The 23,639-nt window shown below is 38.4% G+C and overlaps 1 protein-coding gene across 6 annotated transcripts in view; it reads left to right on the top strand.

The window, feature by feature from the left end:
• The window catches only part of LOC128031815 (EH domain-binding protein 1), a 118,770-nt gene that overhangs the window by 44,550 nt on the left and 50,581 nt on the right, over positions 1-23,639 (top strand). For all 6 annotated transcript variants that reach the window (XM_052620275.1, XM_052620270.1, XM_052620269.1 and 3 more), the window contains 5 exons: positions 10,076-10,254; positions 11,429-11,477; positions 16,090-16,968; positions 18,460-18,501; positions 18,594-18,734. In XM_052620275.1, coding sequence (XP_052476235.1) covers positions 10,076-10,254; positions 11,429-11,477; positions 16,090-16,968; positions 18,460-18,501; positions 18,594-18,734 — 1,290 coding nt within the window. The remainder of the gene's footprint in view (positions 1-10,075; positions 10,255-11,428; positions 11,478-16,089; positions 16,969-18,459; positions 18,502-18,593; positions 18,735-23,639) is intronic.

Raw genomic sequence — 23,639 nt, 5'->3', positions numbered from 1 at the left:
TCAGTTAGTTTTAGTCATTTTTACATCTTATTTTTTAGGATGGAAGAATGAATGTACTTGGCTCTTAAAACATTGACATATTAGCATTTGAGGATGCTGTTATTGAAACGGGTGAAGAATTAATTTGGATGAATCAAGGAAGAGTGGAATAGGATGTCTTGGGCTGCGAAAGTAGAAAGGGATGTTCTGATTCACTAGTATATCTTTTTCTCCTCTTTTTTTATCTCCCTCGTTCCTCTGTCATCGTTTGTCTTTTCCAGTGAAGCGATTTTACACCTCCCTGCTCAACCCCTTGCTCCTCTCTGTCAGTTAACAGCAGTCTTCCACACAGGGACGCACTGATCTGAGGATTTTCATCAGTTCACGCTTCATAAATTATGGTCTGTATTTTAATATAAAGAAACGGCAAACGCAGTCACCGCAAAGTTCTTTAGATTTGCATAAAGCCCTCCGAAGTGAGGCGGTGTCATCTTTAGGGCTAGTTCTCTCACAACCCAGGCTAAAAACTCAAAAAAGTTTTGAGAAAGATGTTAGTAACTTTATGCGATCATGTTCATTTTCACTGTGGCTTTACTTTATCTCTCTTCCCCCCCCACCAAAGAACACGTGACTAAATTGAGTAACCTTCCATTTTTTTCAGTTTTTATAAGTTTATGAAAAGGTTCTGAGTTAGTAGAACTAATCACAAGACCAAATTAAATGATGGCGTTCATGACCTGAGAGCCCACAGTGGGAGGGCCAGGGCCAGGTCACAGTCTTTCATTACACTTCTTTGTTTTCCACTCTCTCCGTCTGATTCAGACTGCAACATAGATAAATTGAAATTAAAGTAAATTAACATTATTTAATTGAGTTCGCAGATGGCAGTGGCATTTTTTAATTAGTTTGTGTGAACACTGGTGGGTTTGGAGTCCACATGGTCATTTCAGCATGAATAGTGTAACAATAAGGAATTAAAGAGCAGTTTTAAAATATATAATTATATTGCCTTGAATTATATATTTTGCTTATTATTATGCCAAATAATTATTAACAATATAAAATGTCGCCATCTATATAAAATATATTTTTACAATATAGTTTCACAAATATATATTTAATTGTATCTAAAAATATAATCTATCATATATAAGTATTTGTGTGTGTGTGTACATTTTAATTTAGCAAAATTCGTATGAATTAACTAATTTTACAATACATTTTCCTCTGCCTGTATTGTAAATGAAACCACTTTTCTTACAAAAAAAACCTTCCAAGCTTGTTTTTTTTTTTTTTTCTTCTGATCCCTATTTCACCCCAGTGAAGTTACCCCTCTGAACCCTGGGCCAAGGCTGGGGGAGCAAAGTTAAGCCCAGCTTGAGCCCCGGTTCCGCTCCTGCGCATAGACTGGCCATCCCCTCAGAGGACCTAGGAGAGACCACAAAACCCCTGCTGACAGAGGGGCAGTAAGACCCCAATACTACCCTCATAATCTGTGAAACTCTACCAGAATAATCTCCCTCAGCCGGCCCTCTACCGCTGAGTGATGCAGGACAGAACCTGAGAATCTGAGATGCTTTAAGACCTTAAGGCTTCAGGACTGAGAGAGAGAGAACGTCTTAGAGCTTTTATCTGTGAAATCTCTCCATTCGATGAAAATATGAATAAAGTGAGAGCTATTTGGTCAGAGGAGGAGAGAGAAGAGAGGTCATCTTCCTCCTCAAAGCATATGTGAAGGATGTTTGTGCTCTAAGAATGTCACAAGCATCAGAGTACTGGCTTTAATTCAAGAAAACTTTTTCCAGGTGTGTGTTTTGGCTCAATGTGCCTATCGTGAGCAGATTCTGGGCAAACGTAGAACTTGTTTCCAATCCAGAAGGTTTTGGACGGACCTCATTTACCTCTTAAACAGCCTCTGCGTCCCATTCATTGGATCTGTAGCAGTTCACAGCATGGCAGTTAGCATTTCACTGCTTAGAGAGTCCTCAAGCCATCAGGCCAGGTGTGTGTGAGTGTTTTTAGCCTGTTACTGTAATACCACTATCATTATCCTCCTCTCCTGCGTATATGTGTATGGGTGTAAGCTCAGTTCATGAGTTAAGCACTTGAAGAGCTCTCCAATACCCACGTTGACTTGCTACACACAGGCTACAAAGCTCTCGGTAATCTTCCTGTTGTAAGTCCTTAGTTTTATCTGCCACGGATTACACTTCTGGCTTCAGAGAAGGAGAGAGGGAGCACGAGAGGGAGAGAACGAGAAAAAAGGCTGCGGAGAAATGAAAACAAATCTTTAGTATAATCTCTAGAAAGAATACCTATTTGAATGGAGAAGTTGGCTGGCTGCAGATTGGCCAAATCACCTTATTCTGTGTTTGATGTGAACGAGGCAGGTGTGTGCATGTTTGATAATTGTATGTGTGTTCGCTTGTGTACACGAGGGTCAGGTGAGTGTGTGTGTGTGTGTGTGTGTGTGTGTGGGCTGGTAAGGCCTGTGTGTGTGAGTGAGAGGTTTTAAGGCCGAGGGCAGTTTGAATGACATGGTGGAGATGGAGAGAGTAACTTTAGATTAATCTTCTCCTGGTCTCTCCTCTCCTGAAGGTGTGTGGCCTTAAAACCGTTTCAACTGGAGGAACCTTTTACCCACATTCCTCTGCATACCACCCATCACTGATCAATAACAGCCACTGATTCCTAGCCCCCACTACCCCTCAACCTCTGCCTTTCAACTCCTAAAACCTCTGCCATCTCACACACACACACACACACACACACACACACACACACACACACACACACTATAACCCTCATTTTAATGTAGATGGAATGTAGAACCCAGGGCCAGACTTGACATTGAGTCTATTCATAATGTCATGGTTAGTTTAGGATCATAATTTAGTTTTAAATGACTATTTTCCATCTTTTCTCTAAACTGTAGGATTCAACTTTTACTGTACCTTTACTACTTTCACATGTAAAACACACATTTTCACATGTACCTTTACTACTTTCACATGTAAAAGACCTCTGTTGTATTTGGTTTAACCCCAGGATACTGGAGTGAAGTTCACACTTGTATGTGATATATTTACAAATTTACAAATACTATATATATGTGTGTGTGTGTGTGTATATATATAAGTGTATGTGTATATATGTGTATGTATGCTAAAAACACTCACACACACCTGGCCATACATATACACATACACACACACACACATACACACACACGTATATATGGACAGTCATACTCTACCGTTCAAAGTGTGGGGTCAATAAGTATTTTTTTTTTTTTTTAAGAAATAAATATTTTTGTATTTTATTCAGTAATGATGCATTAAATGGATCAAAAGTAACCGTAAAAGACGTTGTTACAAAAGGTTTGTATTTAAAATAAATTATGATATTTTTTTCTTTCTATTCATCAAAGGAAATGCATCACTATTTCCACAAAAATATCAAGCAGCACAGATATTTTTGACATTGATAATAATAATAAATGCTTCTTGAGCACAACATCAGCATATTAGAATAATGTGAACCGAAGACAGCTCTCACATGAATAAATTAATAAAATGTATTAAAATATAAAAGTTTTATTTAAATTGTAATTTTTTAATTAATCACTTAATTGCAGCCTTGAAAAAAAAGGAAGTTTACAGAGGTGTGAAACAACATGAACTTGAATATATCATGACAGAATTGTCTTTTTTTTTAGTGAACAATCTTAGCAATGTTATACACTCCTTTTTCTTTCCTCATGAGCAAGCCAATAAAAAAGTGAAGGAATTAATCACTATTTATTATTTTACTTTGTTTTTTCTGTTGTACCGCCTAGAGTACCTGTGGTTGTGAATCAATGCATTTAATGTGAAGAAAACCTGCCAGTTGTTAGCAAGTTTGGCGTTTTGTTGCTGGTTGTGTTTTTGTGTCTTTCATTAGCTTAAGAGTGTGCCTCGTCTCCTCTCTCATGTGTGATGCCGTTTGATGGTGTGAAACATGCCACAGTAAAAGCCTTCCTTCCTGACTCCATCGATCCCTCTTCACACTCCGGCCGACGTATTGACGTGGGCGTGTTTTGATCAAGGCCTCGTTCAGATAGGGGTGACTTTGTAATTATATACTTTTTAATTGCTTTCACTTATCAGGGCTCTCATCTGCCAACGAGACCGTACCGCCGTGGACAGCGATCTGACGGTGGAGCAGAGCACACCTGATGTTTCCCTCCCTCTCTCCCTCCTTCTACTTCCCGAAGTATTACTGCTGCTCTGCTCTTAATGAGTTTCCGTGTGCATTGCGGATTCATTGATAAACGACAGCTTTATCAGAGCAGATCACTGAACTTCGCCTCCTGTAATTTGTTTGTTGAGGAGTGTTGTCTAAAGCAGATTAACGCTGTATAGATTTAGATTTTGCTGCTTTACACACCCTCTCATCCCTGTTTTAACTAACAAAAAATTTTCGACACAAAAAAAAATGTTTTGTATGTTTGTTTGCCTTTTTTGCTCATGTTTACATTCGCCTCAGTAAATCGCATGTTTTTTTTAGGGTTTGTTTAGCGTGGCGGTAATTTGAAGGTTGTTGTTAAGTTCAGTGTGCTTTGCCAGAAATGTTCGCATGTTGATGATGTTTAGCGTTACAGTGATTTGAGTCATTCGGTATGTTTCGTGAATGCATGACTCCCTCCATCAGAGCTAAGAGCATGCCAGTCGCCTTTTTTTTGCTTTTAAATGTTGTTTTTTGTGTGCGCTCGTGTGCAGGCCTCACTAGATAAAGCTTATTTACACAGTTCAGAGTTTTGGGCTATGCTTCTTAGGCAGTGTTTTTACCGCCTCTAACGTTAGATTACACTACATTACACATGTATAGTACACAAGCACGTGCGGGAGATTTGCTCTCGCTCGTATCCTCCCAAATTTCCTTATGTTTTACTGAGTGCTGTTATGTTTAAATTTTTAAAGCCGTGTAGCTTAGCATGGGAAACAGGCCCCGGAAATGTGATTTAGTCATGCTCGCATTTTTTGTGTTTTTGTACGAGGCCCAAAAAACTCCCCCTCAGCCTCAAGCTTAGGCAAATGAACTTCGCTCGTTGGTAAGTTTGAAATGTGAAATGATGAAATTCATATGAAAGTGTGGTGGTTCTGAGTAGAGGTGAAAACATATCTTTTGTCTTTAAGGAAGCAAAAGATATGAATACTTTTAAAGTTACAATCTTTTTTTGCAAATTTCGTACATCTCTGACCTTTATGATTGTATTATGTTGACGACTTCCGGAATCCTTCCTTTCTTTGATCTTTGTCAGATGGGACAGTCTCTTTCACTTCAAAACGTTGAATATTGGTGCTGCTTTGTGATTGAATTTCAATGTGGGCTTCTGTGTTGGCAGATTTAAAATTACATTGTATAATTATGATAATAATTTGATATTACTTGTCTATAATATGCGTTCCTGTGGTATCATGTTCCATTCAAGTTCTCATTTTTATAAGAGCTTTTGATTTGGTTCAAAGCAGTTCAAAGAATCTTTCACAATTGAATGTCCAAGATAATTATTAACAAAAGTAAAGACAAATACAGAGATGCAAGTTAAGGGGAAAATTCATTTAATCCAAAAGTCGTTAGATTTAACATTTAGTTGAATAACTAAAAAAACTTTACAGGAAGCAAACACATTGGTACAAAACAGTATCCATCCTAAGTGGATTACAACTTTTAAAGAGTATGTGTGTGATTTTTAGTGTGACAGCAGGAAAATGTAAATGTAAGAGCATATTAATGCAATGTGCAATAATTGACAGTTGATTTTTTTTAGTTTTTTTTTGCTGGATCACACTCTCGGATCAACCGTATTAAGCGTATGACCTCTCCTAGTTCCTCTGCCAAACTCTTTCTCTCCATCCTCTCTCTCACCCTTCATTTTTCCTATTCTCATTCAACACAGATTAAGTTTTCCCCCTCCTCATCTCTTTTTACCTTCTCCTCCCTCCTCGCCCCTGTCCTCCACCATGTGTCAGGTGTGTGTGTACATTTGCTGCCATCATGAATAATGAATATCTTTTCTGTCACCGCCTTATTATTGGCAGATGTTTAAATGTGCTGCATGAATTTTTTTTTTTTTTTGCTGTTTTGTTTTTTCCTTCCTTTTTTGTGTGTGTGTGTGTTGGATAGTGATGAATGCAGCTTCATTTTAATATGTTCTGTTTGTGGGAAGAAGCGGCACTGTAATCCTGTCCTCCAGCACAGAAACACGCCGCTGCCAATCGTTTATTTTTCTCCTCCTATCCCTGCACCCCCTCCCCCCGCGACCACTGCTCAGAGCAAGACAGCGCAGTGTTTGATAGGAACACGCGCTCTATATGACACCAGAAATCCCCGTCAGTGTTGTTTCACTAGATACATGTTCAGTTAGAATGTGCACTCAGTACACAGAACTTTTACACAGTTTCCAGAGAACTGTTTTTTGTTCGGTTCGAACAATGAAGTACTGCTTCATCATCTAATCCACTGAGCTACAATGTTTCAATATTAATTTTTATTTATTGCATTGGAATTAACCATTTAAATTTAAAAACAAAAAAACCCAAAATGGAATGATCATTTTGTAATTTGAAAGCATTTCTGATGTTCTGATGTGGAAAAGTTCAGTGACTGAAAGAAGTTTTCAGTAGTTTACATCTGAACCCTATATTTTCCAGTGAAACAGTTCAGCAGTTTATATTTGAAGAATATAGTTTACATTGGAACAGTTTACCAGTTTACATTCGAGAGAATTAAGCAACTTACACTGGTACATTTCAGCAGTTTATGTTTAAATGGAACAATTCAGTAGTTTATATTTGAGCAGTAATTTACAGTAGAACAGTTAGCAGTTTTTTTTTTTTTTTTATAAATCAAGCCGTTTTTGAAAGTTTACAATAGTACAGTTCAGCAGTTTTTGTTCAGTTCAGCACCTTTGTGGGGAAGTCGTGGTCTAGTGGTTAGAGAGTTTGATTCCTAACCCTAAGTTTGTGGGTTCGAGTCTCGTGCTGGCAATACCACAACTGAGGTGCCCTTGAGCAAGGCACCGAACCCCCAACTTCTCCCCGGGCACTGGATCTATAGCTGCTCCAGGTGTGTGTTCATGGTTTGTGTGTGTGTTCATTGCTGTGTGTGTGTACTTTAGATGGGTTAAATGCAGAGCACAAATTCTGAGTATGGGTCACCATACTTGGCTGTATGTCATATCACTTTGTCAGTTTAATTCAGTAATTAATAAATTAACACTATAGTTTACGATCAAACAGTTTAGCAGTTTACATTTGAACAATTAATCAGTTTTTGAAACCATTTACAGTAGTGCAGTTCAGCAGTTGATTTAAAAAAAAGCAGTTTATATTTGAACAGTACTGTTAAACCGAGAACAGCTTAGAAGTTTATATTTACAAAATGTTTTTAACATTTCAGGTAAACGAGACATTCAGTTTTCAGTTTAATAAGTGAGTCAGTCATTTATATTTTTATCAGTTTGCAACAGTTCAGTAAATCTGATAAAAACAGTTCAGCAGTTTATATTTGTACGTAACAACAGTTTAGTATTATACAGAGTAACAATTCAGTAATTTACAGGGGAACAGTTCATACTTTAGCAAGTGTGGCAAGTTTAGCAAATTGAACAATGAGGCTTAAGTGTTTTTTTTTTTCAGTCATTTATTTCAGTCATTGACGGTAAAACAGATCCTCACAGAGGTGGAGGATAAATTAAATAACAGCCATGGTTCCTGGGAATTTAAACGTGTCTTGGTGTGTTAGTGTTACTGTTTTCCTCCCGCCGTAAATGTGCCACAGGGTACTGTTAGCCTAAAGAGCCGAGTGCTCCTAAACGGCTGTTGTCTTCTAATTGCTTTAATAGCACCTGGCCGGTAATCCCAGGTAATTATCGAGCTGAAATTAGACAGCTACTTCAAACATCTCTTAAAAGGAGCAAAGACTGCCTCAGGAACTTACAGCTCTCTTAACATGCATGCCGGAAAAGTGACATGGAAAAGTGGTTGCGGGTTTTGCATTTGCGTGGAGCTTAACATGTTCTCCCCCACCCCCATGTAGCATATGACTGTATGCTGGGAATCCTTGTTTAGTCCATTCAGTTAATCAGACTTAGTTTCTGCTCTGTATAAATCACCGTTGTTGATCTCTGATTGAATATGAGACCCTTTAATAAGGAAAATATGCCTTTCATAGTTAAATGGTTGAAGCGAGACACTTGAATCCTAGTTTGATGTCACACAACAGAGTGTGCCAGTCACAGAAGGTACAACAGTAATATAAAAGGAAGAATAAAACAAAATGAGCTTTGCTTGTCAGTTATGTTCTACATTAAATGAGGTTCAGACTATGTAAATATACAATGACAGCAAATGATGTAAAAATATTCTTAATGTTCACTGTTGGGAGGTTATTAGTATTGGTCTGTGTTTACTGTTGTGGCAGAATCCTGAGCATTGTTGTTAGTCTATTTGTGTGTGTGTGTGTGTGTGTTTGTGTCTCTCTTAATAGTAGAAAGGCTCTCGGAGCCCCAAGGGCCCCTCACTTGACTTTTCCCTCCTGCTCTTTCAAGACAACCTTAACCTTTCAGATTGTGCAGACAGACTTATAAACGCACAAATAACACACTTGCCCTCAGTGGCACTCGTTCGGATCTTAGCATTTAATTATGATAATGTCAGAAGCAAGCATTCGAAATATTTAAAGGAAGTTAGAGCTTCAGCGTCTAGCCAATCTACTTAAACCACACCTTTAGGATGTCACGGTTCTCTTTTATAATATTATTGTTGCTTTTGTAGTTTCTGAATTTGTGTCTGTGATTTACATAAGTCTGCTTTGGGTCCCTCACAAGCATTTTTTTTTAAGTCTGTGTCCTTGAATCCTCCTGTAGTAGCAGATTCTGTCCAAAAGGGAGCGTTGTTAAACTGCCGTACATGCGTGAAATGTTGACCAGCTGATGTATAGCGCTCTTATCTGGGGAATGGCAGCATGTCTCTTCCTTTGCACACACAGATCCATACAGATACCTGTCCTATGATAATGTATTTCTGCAGGATGAGCACTCTTTTATAACATGTTAGATTTGTATTTAGATGTGGAATCCATCAGGAATCCATTCATCAGATAGCTGCAAGTTTTGTCTCAGGCTATTTGATTATCATTATTAAAAAGTTATTGTGAGGAGAAAAATGCGAACCCCTGCACAACAGAATATGAATTTTGAGCGATACCATATCCGTAACGCGACGGCTCCATTTTTAACAGGATTATGTCCGAAAGTGGCCAGACTCCGGGTGCGAAGGGGTTCTGCTGCTTTGTGTTTCTGGATTTGCGGGATTAGAATTCTCGTTCCTCCGTTTAGTTGGACTCTTAATCCAGACTGATACAACTTCAAAGGCTGGTCTTTATTAATCATGTGTTTTCATTATCCATGGTCATACACTCCTTACAGACCAAAGCTCTCATTAGAATGAGCATGTAAGTCTTTTGTATGCATTTTTCTGTGTGTGTGTGTGTGTGTGTGTGTGTGTGTGTGTGTGTGTGTGTGAGTGTGTGTTTGTTCAAATTAGACAGAGGGTTCAACAGAAGCGACTTTTAACAAAGCTTAGTTTACAAAGCTAATTGGCGAGGGATGGCTTGGATCTGATGTTCTTGATTGGAATTTAAGGACTTTTGAAGAAAAGAGGGATAATAAGTGTGTATGTGTGTGGGATAGAGAAAATAAGTCTGTATTTGAAAAATGGTCAAAGCTTGGGCTAAATGAGTTGTGTGTAATTTAGTGTACATTTCATGTTTCCGTATAATTACAAGTTGTGTTTCTCTAATTCGTTTCTTTTGTTCTGCATAAGTTATGCAACACATTTCTATTGTGTATAATAATACTGAAAAGATGTTTTTATTTTTTTGTCTTGTAATTTAATATATTTTACAACATTTATATTAGTGTTTTGCTAAGTAAATAGTCTGTGATTTTCTGAGTATGTTCATTTCCATTTTTTTTTATTTTAATGTCAATAGCACATATTAATCTCTCTTTTTCAACTACATCCTTCCCTCTCATTCTCCTTCTCTACAGCCCAGTCCAATTCCTAGTCCTGTTCTTGGTGGGAGGCCGAATGCAAGTCAGTCCCTGTTGGCCTGGTGCCGTGAGGTAACGAAAAACTATAGAGGCGTCAAAATCACCAACTTCACCACTTCCTGGAGGAACGGACTGGCATTCTGTGCCCTGTTACACCACTTCAGACCAGACTTAATGTAAGCCATGCACATTCATGACACTACACACTTTTATAAAAGTGTCCTTACACACAGGAAATGGTTCTTTAGGTGGTTCAGTCAGCAGGACCCAAGTTTAGAGCACGGGGTGCTGACTCAACTTACCCCACGTTAAAGGTATACCTCTCCCGAAATTTAAATTTGTAATATTGTCTTTTGTGTTTCACATAAGAAAGAAGGTCATAGAGGTTTGGAAGGTGAGTGTATGATTTTCAGTTGTTGCCTTTGATCAAAATAATCATCAGATTACTCTATAACATCTGTATAATTAATAGCGACAACCCTAAACTGTATACACACACACCTCTTTTAATTCACCTCTATCTCTCTCACTTTGTGTGGGGGGTCTAATATGGTTTATTATGGAGAGTTTTTAATCCCTCTGTCTTATTTCTGAACATTTCTGTGTCTGGTCTCATCAGGAATGACTCAAATCCTCCTTAATTACTACACTTACAGCAGATTCATCACAGTGCTGACAGCCCCACGGCCAACCACCCTCTGGGTTTAGCATACGCTAAAGTACCAGGAATCTGTCCGCCATCTATTTAAGGAAGATATTGACTGATTTATTATCTTTGATATTTTTATGAAACATTTACATTCATTGACATAAAAAAATTGTGTGCAATGCAAGATAGAATCAAACTGAATAAAATGTGCAGTATTATCTGATTAATATGCAGTTTAACTAAAAATATGGCTTGTTACAGAAGTGAAGTGTGTTTATAAATACTGTTTCATGTGGAGAAATTCCTCAGAGGGCTTTTAAAGCACATTGTGCCCCAGGGAACAGTACACAGCCCACATTAAGGTTTGAATGACATGTAGTGAATGCTGAGGCTTATTATGATATAAGCAAAATGAAGGATATTGTCCATTTTTAGAGTTACCCACTATTGTTTTCCCTGTTGAAGAGGAAAGACCCCAGGCACACAGTGGGCAGTGTGATGGAGAAGGAGAGATGAAACGTTTAATGTGTTGAGTGGTCGCGTAAAGGTTGTGTGTGTGTGACTAATTTTGCTTGCACTCACACACACTCTATTAGTTGTGTTGATTGCAGAGCTGTGAAATTGCATGTTACAGCCATTACATGAGACGCATTTTTAAAGCTAACTCTCTCTCTCTCTTGCTGTTCTTTCCTCCCTCCTAGTGACTACAAGGCTCTCAATCCTCAAGATATTAAAGAAAACAACAAAAAGGTAAATGCTACACACTCTCTTCCTCTCTTGGTTTGTTTGTGCATCAGTAATCCTCCTCATAGGTGATTTATTTTGTTATAACTCTGATTCACTCCCACCCAGCGTTCTCTAATTGCCACTTTCAGAATGCGGCTCCCCTGCCGACACTAAAGGAAAGAGTGTGTGTGTTTGTGTGGATGGAGTGAGTCACCTGGGAGTCATAAGATAGCATCATAATTCATAAACATGCTATAAATGAACTTTACAGGCTTCTCCGCAGAGGGAGAAGGAAAGAGAGGGAGGGAAGGAAGGAAGAGAAATAAAGGGATGTTAATCACACACTTAGAGGAAAGCTCTAACAGCAGACACACACATATACTTGTAAATATACTTGTGCAGACTTCCTATTAACTTCAGTGTTTTTTTTTGTTTTTTTTTTAATTAAGCAGTATAAATAGATTATAAACGCTACACCAAACCCAAGCCCTTATAGACTTTAGAAATATTATTATTATTTATTTTTCTTTTTTAACAATAGTTTTATATGAACACAGTAAATGCACTTTGATCCACATCAAATCAGCATATTAGAATGATTTCTGAACGATCATGTGACACTGGATTTTTTATAATAATAAAAAAAGGCTGCTGCACTGCAAACCCCCCCTCCCCATTCCTCCTTTTACTTTTTTTTTTTTAGTGACTTTCTTCCTCTTTCTCTCATTATTGTTTTACATCATACCTTGTTCCATCCATTCAGGAATATTCAGTGGGATGTGCATGACGAATGAGCTTTGAATTGAGAGAGAGCAAGGAAGGTGTGAATATTGCGGTCAGCTCTCAAATGCCTGTTTAAATAAACCGCCAGGTGGCTCTGCCAAGAAGGATTACTCCAAGCATCTCTCTTCCTCTCTATCAAAACGCACACACACACACAATGCACAGCAGCACACGATACAGAGCAAATGTATATTGTTGCTTCCTGGATTTATTTGGAATCTATTTGGATTTGTGGATGTATAAAACGTAATTCCTCTGTAATTCCGCTCCATTGAACGATAGCTGTATTCTGGAGCGCTGCAGATTAACTTTTATTTCAGCCCTCAGATCAACTCCATTTAGACTTTATTAGGTGTATTAAATGTGCTCCTCACTCTCTCCTTTCCCTATGTTCCTTTCATCTGTCATCACTTTACCCTACACTCAATACCTGCAGACACTACCTGAGTTCATTTCCTGCTCTCTCTTGTTCTGGGACTATTATATACAAAGTTTTCACTCTCCAATACAAGTGAAGAGTGCATCCTCTCACTGTCATTCAACAATAAATTACTATCCCAGGATGAGGAGGTTAAGAGCCCTCTCTATACAGCCACAAACACCCACATTTATATAAACTGCATTCATTTCCATGTGATAGAATCAGTGCAACCCTCTCTGGCCCAGCCGTGATTGCATTAATCTCTATTGAAATATGACAGATAAGAGCAATCAATAGCAGAGGGGAGAGGAGAGGACGGTTTGGTTATACAGGCAGTGAAAAGAATTATTTTCTCTGTGTGTGTGTCTAGAGAGAGACCAGCAGTAATTTCCCATGATATCTGATCTGTGTGCACGTGCGTGTATGTGTTCCTCGATAAATGTGCGAACGGGGGGAAAGCCCTTCTGGTTATGTGTGTGTGACTGACAGCGATGGATACCTGTCAATCATTCAGCGATGGCATGCACAAAACAAAACGCTTTTCATTGTCCGTGTAGTGTGGGGGAGGGGCTGACAGTCCGGAACAGGAAGGGAACGTCTTAAACACACAATTGCACAGTTCACACGGGTTATTAGTGCCGCTGCATCATTTACACACAGATAGAGAGCAAACAGCATTACTGTCAGTTGAATAAATGGCTTTTGTAGTTATGCAAGTACATCAGAAGCGTGTTTTTGGCCTTAATTCATCTGGATGTGTTTGGTCACACGCACTTGCACACAAACTGCTGTTTACATGGTGCAATTATTTTAATCAAACATGATTTGTTGTTTTGAAGTCTGAAGCAATGAGACAGAGACACCCTTTTTGTTTTCCTTTTTTCCTTCTCAAAGGGAGCTTGATGCTCTCTGTAAATAAATACATACACTCTTTGTAATCTATGTAAAAATGAATGATTTGATTCACTATTTTTCCTTACCCTTTATTTTTAGTATATGTTTTATACACTACTGTTAAAAAGTCTGGGGTCACTACGTTCATTTTTTAAATAAATGAATGCTATTATAAAAAAAGACATTTTCAAAGTTGACAGTACAGACATTTATAATGATTTATAATACATCTGTTTCAAATAAATGCTGTTCTTTTGAACTTGGTATTCATCAAAATATCCTGGAAAAAATGTAACTCGAGTTTCAGTTTTCTACATTGAGAGTAAGAAGAAATGTTTCTTCAGCACTAAATTTGTGTTTTCAGATAATCATTTCTGAAGGATCATGTGACACTGATGTAATGTCTGCTGAAAATTCTGCTTTGTTGTCACAGGAATAAATATATTTTTTAAATGCATTAAAATAGAAAACATGTTATTTTAAATTGCAATTATCTTTTTACTGTCATTTTAATAAATATAAAAATGCAGACTTGGTGAGCATAGAATTCTTTCATGTTTTGTTTATACTTCTTTTATTAATACTGTCTGATCACAAACGGTTTTGTTTTTCTTTTATTTATTTTTTATTTCACATATGAACAATACTAATTTGATTTGACCACATTCAGCTGCAGTGTGAATGTAGCTAAAGTATAGGAATCTGACACTTTAGTTTCATTCATCCCACCAACTGTACACACTTTTTCTAGAGCTAAAACCCAAACAACATATACCTGCAGACTTTTTTTGTTTTCCCACCCTTATTCATTCCCTTTTTTTCTATTCAGCTGTCTGTACCTTACATTTCCCTCGCTCTGCAAAGCTCTGCTTAACCATCGTTATTGTTAGCCTCCAGCAAACAGGAAAAAGAGAAGGCACGAGAGAAAGAAAGATGTGATTAATTTTAAATTGAGAATCGGCTTCCCTTTGATTATCCCTCCCCTCCCTTTCTCTTGCTTCCTCTCTCTCTCTCACTCACACCAATAAAGGGGACAAACCTGATAAAGTCAGTAGATGGGTAATTGGCAGAGATTGAGACAATACTCAACACTTGTCAACAGATTGAAATTCACTCAACTCTGATAAAGCCAGTCAGGGGGAGGCCGAGACATAAGGTTAATTTGTAGGCTTTTCTTTATACTGTTGTATTCGCAAATTCTTAAGAGAGGAGAAAGTAACTTTTCTTTCATTTGTTCGATGGATTATCGCGATAATGTCAGCCAGTTTACTTTCACTTCTTCCTTCCATTTCTCTCTTTCCGTCTATCTCCTGATCAGGGATTGAGTTTGGCTGTTTGATTATCTGCCTGTTCTCCTCAACCGGACAAATCAGTGCAATTATACTCACTGAGAGAGAGAGAGAGAGAGAGAGTGAGAGAGATGGAAGGAGGGCGAGTGGGAGATGTATGTGATAAGACTGAGGCAGGATTAGTTTAGTGTTTCTTGGTATCGTGCTCTCTTATCATGGAGAACCATCCTTGACATTAGCTGTCACTGCCTGCCGCATTCTACTGATCCCAGCTTGTCTTATCCCAAATCTAATTCCTGCATGCACCCTACACCCTAACTGCCTCTCCCTCCCATCATCCTACAAACCCTGTTCTTGCCTTTCACCCTTTACCCTGTGTTCCCTTTTTCCTTCATCCCATACTGTACATTGGCCTTCCGTCTCACTCTATAGCTTATAGTTTACCCTTTTACCCTACACCCAACCATTCATTTTCACCCCTCAGTCTCCACCGTTGTCCCTTTCACCCGTTCACCTTTATTTCATCTAATGCACTACCCATCCCAGCTCCTATTTATTTCATCCTTCCCTTTCTTCTGACACCCAGCCATATTCTCTCTTATCCCTGACTTTACACTTTACATTAAATAGTCCAAATTAACACCCAGTTAAATCCAAATATAATAACTGACTTTGATAAATAAATCTGTAGAAGACTTGCATCTTTTTTTTTTCTTTTTTCTTTTGGAAAAAAAAAACTTTATTATATATATATATATATATATATATATATATAGACTGATCCAGATTATTTATTTATTTATTTACTTATTTACTTTTAATTTTACATAATGATAGTGTTTTTATTTAATTTAATGAATGTTTTATGAAGTTTTATTTATTTAAAAAAATAAATGATTTACTGTATCTATCTATCATACTATCTATTGATCATTCAGTCATATATTCTTTTGTTTATGCATTTATTTATAATTTAATAATTTTTTTTTTTTTTTTTTTTGAACAATTATTGTCTGACCCATATATATTTTAGTTATTTTGATGAATTATAGGGTCGACAGATTTATTCTAGGTTAGTTTAGTTTAACAAAGGAATGACACAACTGAAATAAAACCATTCCTTTTTATTCTTCAGTTAGTCCTTCTTTTTTGGTCCACCAGTTCTTGTTTTATTTACTCATTTCATTTCATACAATCCTTTATTTTCTATGTTTTATTTTAAACATCTGTTTTTTGTGTGTGTATGCAGGCGTATGATGGCTTTGCTAGTCTGGGAATCTCTCGGCTTCTGGAGCCATCTGACATGGTTCTGCTGGCAATCCCGGATAAACTGACGGTGATGACGTACCTGTATCAGATCCGGGCACATTTCAGCGGTGAAGAACTCAATGTTGTGCAGATCGAAGCCAACAGCAGTCGTAGCACATACAAAGTTGGAGACTTCGAAACAGACACAAACAGTTCTATCGACCAAGACAAGTTCTACGCTGAACTTAACGACATTCACCCTGAGCCCACTAATCAGGGTGCTGCCGAAACCAATGGTGGCCATGCTGTTAAAGAAGAGCAGGAAGTGAAGTCAGTCATTACAGGTGGAGGATCTGGTTCCCTATCTACCTCCTCAGGGGAAGTTCTAAAAGATGTAGCTCCTTCTTTACGGGCGTCTACGACAGACCGTGACTTTTCAGCAGCTCCAACCGTCACTGATCCTCACCTACGACCCGCCCAAAGCAACAGAACCTTCCTGGAGACCACCGCCAGCCAACCTCCCACTGCAGAACAGAAAAAACTCCTCAAAGCTGATACACTGGACATGGGGGACCTGTCTCACAGGCTGGAGAGAAAAGAGGAGAGCGGGCAGTCGGGTGGGTTGACCGCTGCTGACACCAGAGACTCCAGGGAGCAGCACGAGAACCCACGCCCTGGCGAAAGACTAACTGAATCTGGCTCACCCAGGTGGCAGACCGGGTCTTCTTTAACAAACACGCACAAACTGGGCTTCACATATAACAGAGACACTGATCTTATCAAGAAGAAGAGAGCAAGTTTGCGCCACTCTGAATCTGACAGCACCTCAGACAGCAGTGCCCAGACCAACCACACACACACACCCGCTAAACTCACACAGGTAAATGTCAAAACAAAAGCATGCTTACATATTCACATACGTCTGAGCAAAATGTTCTATCTATCCATCTATCTGTTTAATCTAATGTAACTTTCATTTAAATTGTAGTTCTATATCTTATATGCTACCTCAGTTTAATGTCAATTAAATTGCTGGAGTTGAATTGGAATACATTTTTTTCAATGTCTCACACAACGCTGGTTCACAAGATTATCAATAACCTGAAAATATCAAGGAATTTCAAAAAATGTCCAGGCTAATTATTGATACTTTCTGTTTATACTCCGTTCCAAAATATTTGATTGATATATATAATTGATTAGAAATGATACTTTGCGTGTGTCATGTAAAAACATATTTAAAACAGTCATCAGGAATGACTGGAAAAATCATGGAAACATTATGAAAATGGAAATTCATTAGTCAGAAAATGCGAGAACCCTGTTGTGCAGTAAGAATTACCAAACCGCACATGACTAATGGTCCAACACAAGCAAGCAAACAACGTCAAACACACAGCAGGTATAGAAAAAAATCACATTTTGTTGCTTTGCAGCCTGAAATGATGATGGGCACAGTTTTCGTTTTTATCCAACTGTATGCTGTGAGCCGTGAGTAAATACAGCTGGATAAAACAAAAACTGTGTCCATCTTCATTTCAGGCTGCAAAGCAATAAAATGTAATTATTTTAAAGGGAGGTACCCACTGTAAATACACATGATTGTAGGTAACAAACACATCCATGTTAAATGAATAATTCCCTGAACACTTCCAACAGAAAAGCAGTTACAGCTTAAATGGGAAAAGCTGCCATATAAAATCAAAGCACATAAAGCTGTTTGAAGCTTTTTACGTTTGCTATTTTTGCTATTTTGTGATACGTCTGATCAGCACAGACAGCAGCCGCATGTCACTCGGAGTGGCATGTCATTATGTACGGGCCGTCCCGCCTGCAGCTCTAATACTGACACGGGTTATAGCATGTTCCGCATGAGAGCCTCTCCTCATCTATACAGCACATATATTTATACACACACATACACACACACTTGCAGGTATTGCAGCACAACTTTTATCACACTCTCGCCATGTATCACTGTCATTCCTTCCACTGAATAACTTTCCAGCTGAGATCTGTCCTGATTTTATTTTGACATGTCATCAAGGCCTCAGCTGTGACATGAGAGGTGCGTTACCATTGCGACAGTTTGCAGCACCTTAAGTTTGTTGGTGACTGATTTGGTTGTTTTACTAAATGTGTTGCACAGTGTAGATCCCTTACGGTGATCAGGAGCAAAAGTCACTCTATCTCCTCTCAGCTGTCAGAATCACTGCCGTACCAATCAGCCAATCAGGTGCTTGCTGGAGCCCGTAATGAGAGCGCAAAGCTGATAGCGTTTGGAGAAGATGCTAATCTGATTTACAACATATAGGGTGATGGGACATCCACAGATTTGTTCTTATGTCATGTTTTCTTTTTCTTTTTTCAGGACGTTGTACCTACAACAGTGTCTAACACCAGTGAAGAGAAGGTGAAACAGATCATGGCTATACAAAGTGGTTTTACAAAGTGAAACTTGGTTATACTCAGATTTTTAATAAAATCTCTTTCTCTGGATTGCAGAAGGTTCTGTCTCGTCAAGAGGAGCTGAAGGAGAGGGCCAGGCTGCTATTGGAACAGGCCCGTAGAGATGCTGCCATGAAGACTGGACACAAAAGCACCACTAATGCACAGTCACCCACACACACTCCACAGATTATTGATGTGAGTTCACACTTTTTATATATATATATATCATCACAATGATTAACATTACAGATTTATTTTCACAGCCGCCTTTGATCATGTTTACCAAGGGTGTCAATCATTCTGACAATGACTGTTTATATACACACATATACATATACATAAGAAAGACACCACCGTCTTACTTATGTTCTCCCTTGTCTGAATCGTGTGGTCATCTATTCAAAACTAGAATGTTGCTGGACCCAGTCACGGAGGTAGGAAGAATCAATGAGAGAGACATACCCTGAAGCAGATGCTGCCAGTTCATATGTGTCATGAATTTCCCCAAAATTCCGAAAAGGGTATTTCCAAGTGCATATACACCTGCATAGTAAGTCCTTACCACTGTTCCCAGCTCCTCTTAGGATGCTCCTCTGTCCTTTCAGACAGGAAGTAATAGAGAGTAATATTATTCTGTAGCCAAGAGCCTGCATGCTAGTGTCTCTCATTTCACACAGGACAGGTCTTTAAGGGTTACTCAATGACTCCAGGTAGTGATGTAGGAAGTGACCAGTCAGAGAACATGAAACACTAAATAAACATGCTCTGCTGAGCTCGGTACTGCAGGACGGCTGACACTTGACGTCGAAAAGCTCAGGCCACATCCAAATAACTTTTCAGCTCTCCTGAAATCCTGTTTTAGAGGAAGAAACGCAGTGGCATATACAGAGCCACAGGGGAGGGGTTTTCAGAACATGATGAAATATCTGGTGTATGGCGGATTTATTCAGACGTTTTGCTGTATGAATTTTTAAAAGGAAATGAGATGCCCTTGAAAGAAATGCATAAGAAAGCAAAGAACAGGAACAAGAAGGCACCTCACTGTGATGCTGCCGTAAATTACGTTTTTTTTTTTTTTCAAAGAAAAATATTTTCTTTTCTCCTACAAAAGTCCTCTGTGATCTGATGAAGGGGAGATTGTCCTTGTCCTGTAAATGAACCACAAATTAGCGTCAGTGTGTGCGTTCACAATGCCTCCTTCCAAGGACGATGTGCTAATGAGGCTTCAGTGCATTAGCCTGCCGGAATATTGAATTGTTTCACTTTTTAATAGAAAACATTGATCAAAAGGGAGCGTGGCTTGGCGCGCTGGTAATTGTTAGTGATTTAGATTAGATTAGTTGATGTCTTGTTTTGATTAGTAAGCCCTGTTATCTTATCACTGGCCTCTGCATGAAGCTCCTCCACTAAGAAGAGACTTTACGCTTTAGCATGCAGAGGGAATATTTTAATTAAATTAAGACTTGCTTCATTCTTTCAAAGCAGAGATAGAGATGGAGGGGTGAAAGCGAGGATGGATGAGAAAGAGAGAGGGGGGGGGGGTCATTGGGGTGCAGTGAGCTTTTCATTCACACACTTTAGCATTGGCCGAAATGCTGTGTGATTTCTTTTACTGGCAGCTGATAAATGATCATGACATTAAGATGAAATGAAATGAAATTATATTAAGGTATTTATTGTCTTTTTTTCCTAAAGCAACTAGCCCTTGTAATATCCTGCCTCAACTTTCAACAGGATATAGAAGTTAAACATTTTGTCGAAAAAAATTAAAGGGCTCTTTTAAATAAAGCATTTTTTACCATGAGTTAGCATACAGACTTGATTGTGCGTGAGAGTGTGTTGGATGGCCAGCGGGCCAGTCATTGTCCTCAGTCAGTGGTGTGTTTCAATGGGCCCATCAGTGAGCCCACCTCTCTCATCAAGAACTGCTCTGTGTGTGTGTGTGTTTCTCTTGTTCTTTTACATGCCATGTTAATTGTGCTCCATTGTGCTGCATTGGCTCTCTTGCTTTGATCTTTGCCACCAAAGATTTTCCCTCTTTCTCTCTCTCTCTCTCTCTCTCTCTCTGTCTGTCTGTTTGTCTCTGTCTTTGCTTTACTTTCTGTATCCTGTTCGTCTACTTTTTGCTTACTCTGTGTATATGTGTGTTTAGGTCTTTGATAGTAGGATTGTTTAGTAGTTGTCATTGTACTATGGGTAGGTGGCCTTCACAATCCATTAGGGCCAAACCTCTAAATTGCTCTTGCGGTCTTCACCCCCTGGTGAGAGCAAATCGCTAACTAATGAAAAATTAGAAAAAGCACAGCATCACAACACCCCCTTTATGCTAGTGTACACATACATAGTGTTGACTTCAGCAAAATAATTTAATCTCATCCTCAATTTTTCAACAAAGGCAGATATTGGGGTGTTAACACACGTAGTGATTCCAGACCATATATATAATGTGTGTGTGTGTGTGTGTGTGTGTGTGTAAATAAAAGCACATTAATTATTTCATTTTTATTTATAAAATCATAGTCTTTTTTTGAAGTGGTCATATTTTTCTAGGTGAATTAACTTATTCCTGTGGGTGCAGATATTATTATAGGATTAATTCTATACTGTATTTATCACAGGCTTTAATTTTTACATTTTCAGTTTTTTTTTTTTAACATCAAGTTTAAATAATTTTGTCTTATCTTTTTGTAAATATTTCCGTTTAGCTTTAATTTAAGTATATTGGTAATTTAAGCACTTAAGTTTGAACTTATTTTATTTTGAGCCACTTGGCAAGGCAGTGCTTCAGTGTCATCATGACAACAGCTGAAAGATGTGATGCAATTTTAGATTTTAAAGTGTTTCTGTCACATAGTTTATTTTTTACTGCCTGGTCCCATGTTAACACTGTGCATCTTTATAACATGATAGATGAATACATTTTGTGGAAGTCACATTATGACACAGTTTTCACTCTCTCATAGGCAATACCTTTAAAATAAAGTGAAGAGAATCTCCCCTCTTCTTTTTCTTCTTTTTCAGTCCTTGATAAAGAGAAAGCGGGGGAGAGGGAGCGTTAGTAAGGAAAAATAATTTTTATTTATATAGTCTTTTAAATCATAAAAAGGTAGGTAGGGTGGCAGAAAAAGGGGACAGTGCATTTCTTCAGATTTTCTCAAGCATTAGTTGATCAGTGCAGTAATTTCACAGCGCTTTGGCCAGGGTAATTATGGAGGGTACGGCGAGAGAGAGAGAGAGAGAAAGAGAGAGCAGGGAAGGGGGAGGAATAAGAGAGGGAAAAGATTCCAGGTGAGCTTCCTCGTGTTCACTGGCTCGTTATGATTAGTTTAATTGGACTGTGTTTGATTTTTCCCGACGAGGCCCTGCTTCACCCTCCTGACTCTCTTCTTCATCCTCTGCCCTCCCTCCCACTCTGTGTGACAGTGCGGTGACTTTTCAGAGCCACCCGTGACCCTCCCTCTCAGAGAGAGATGGAGCGAACCTTTGAACTCGTGGTGGCCTCCCTGAGCGCTTGTGCGTGTGTGTTTAGAGACCTCTATCATGTTTGTCTTTCAGCCTCATTTAACCGTGACTTCAGACATGAAATCAACACGTAATCAAATATGTTGCTTTTCCTGTGTAAATCTGTTGTCAGTACTAACACTCCACATACAGCAGTGATCTCTCTCTTTCTCTCTGTAGTCCACAGTCGTTAGCGTCCACCCGCCTCTGATGCGTGAGAGTCAGTGGGAAGGCCTGGGGAAGAGCAATTGTCCCAGCAAGCACCAGAGACTCGGAGTTAATTGGGCCAATTAGGCCACAGCCGTCCTCTTGTTCTGCGTTCTTTGGGTCTGACGCCCTCAAACGATTCCCTCAGACTTTCAAAGGAACCGTGGCTGCTCCTTCCATATGCATTTTAACATGCTGACGTGACTGCTCTCGTGCTGCATTCCGATTGTCTTTTTAGTTTGGAAACCTTTCTTTTTCCGGCGGATTCCTGTCTAATGAAACAGAATGGATAGAAGGTAGTTGAATGGCTATGTGTGTGGAGATCAAAGCGTTTGGTTGGAACAGAGAAGCTGTTAGAGAGAGAGAGAGAGAGAGAGAGAGAGACGCCCCTCCAATCTCTTCATGAGTTACGATCAAGCCACTGCTCTCTCCGGCATTACGCACACACAGGCATTTCTCAGTGGGGCTGTCTCCTCTTTTTTTTTTTTTTTTTTTCTTGTCTCTCTCTTTTTCTCTGTCTCTCTTTTCAACACAATGACCTCTGCTTTCTTCTCTTCCACTACCTCATTCCTTTCTCTCTCTTTTCTGCCATCCTTCAGTTTTTAACCTCATTCATAAGTCTCCTATGAATAAAATAGGAATCATAAAAGCAATAAAGTTTAAGTTTATCTCGATATGAAATTGCAATTGATTAATCCAGTTATTTCAGTTGGACTGAAAAGTGCTTGTTGAGAGAGAGAGAGAGAGAGAGAGAGAGAGAGAGAGAGTGCTAGGAGCTATTGTGTGTCTGTCGGAACACTTTAATTAAAGAAAGTAAGTATAAGCATTAGTACAACGTTTTTCAATAACTTGTTGATTTTCTGTTGCATTAATACATTTTTAATGGTCATGCTCCAAGTCTTGCTAAAGACTAAGAGTTTTTAAAGTTTTAAAGTTAACAATAAAAAAAAAAAATGACCTTATTTACTTTCTTGATTGTGCAGTGCTATCTGCAACATATTTTTCATCCATAATCTGATGTATTTCTGAGCTGGACTGGATATTCACTGACCTAGTGAAAGCTTTTATTCTTGATTTTGTTTATTTAGAAACTGATTGGATGGTGAAATTTGCGTGTAACATACCAGATTGGAGCCAGGGTGAATAAGAGTTTGCTATAACAATACACAACTAGTTGGTTAACTATTTTTTAAACATTTATATAATGTAGAAATAAAATATTTTAATTCATGAATGATGCATTCAGTTTTTCAAATAAATGCTGTTCTTTTAAACTTTCTAGTCAAAAAATGCTGAAAAAATTATCACTGTCCACAAAAGTAATAATAAAAATACAATAATGTAAAAAAAAAGTGTTGTGTTAGTGTTGTAAATAAAGTCAGTACGTATATA

This window comes from Carassius gibelio, chromosome A17 (assembly GCF_023724105.1).
Source record: "Carassius gibelio isolate Cgi1373 ecotype wild population from Czech Republic chromosome A17, carGib1.2-hapl.c, whole genome shotgun sequence".
Taxonomy (NCBI): Eukaryota; Metazoa; Chordata; class Actinopteri; order Cypriniformes; family Cyprinidae; genus Carassius; species Carassius gibelio.
The sequence above is the reverse complement of the archived record's forward strand: the minus strand, read 5'-3'. Positions and strand labels throughout refer to the sequence as shown.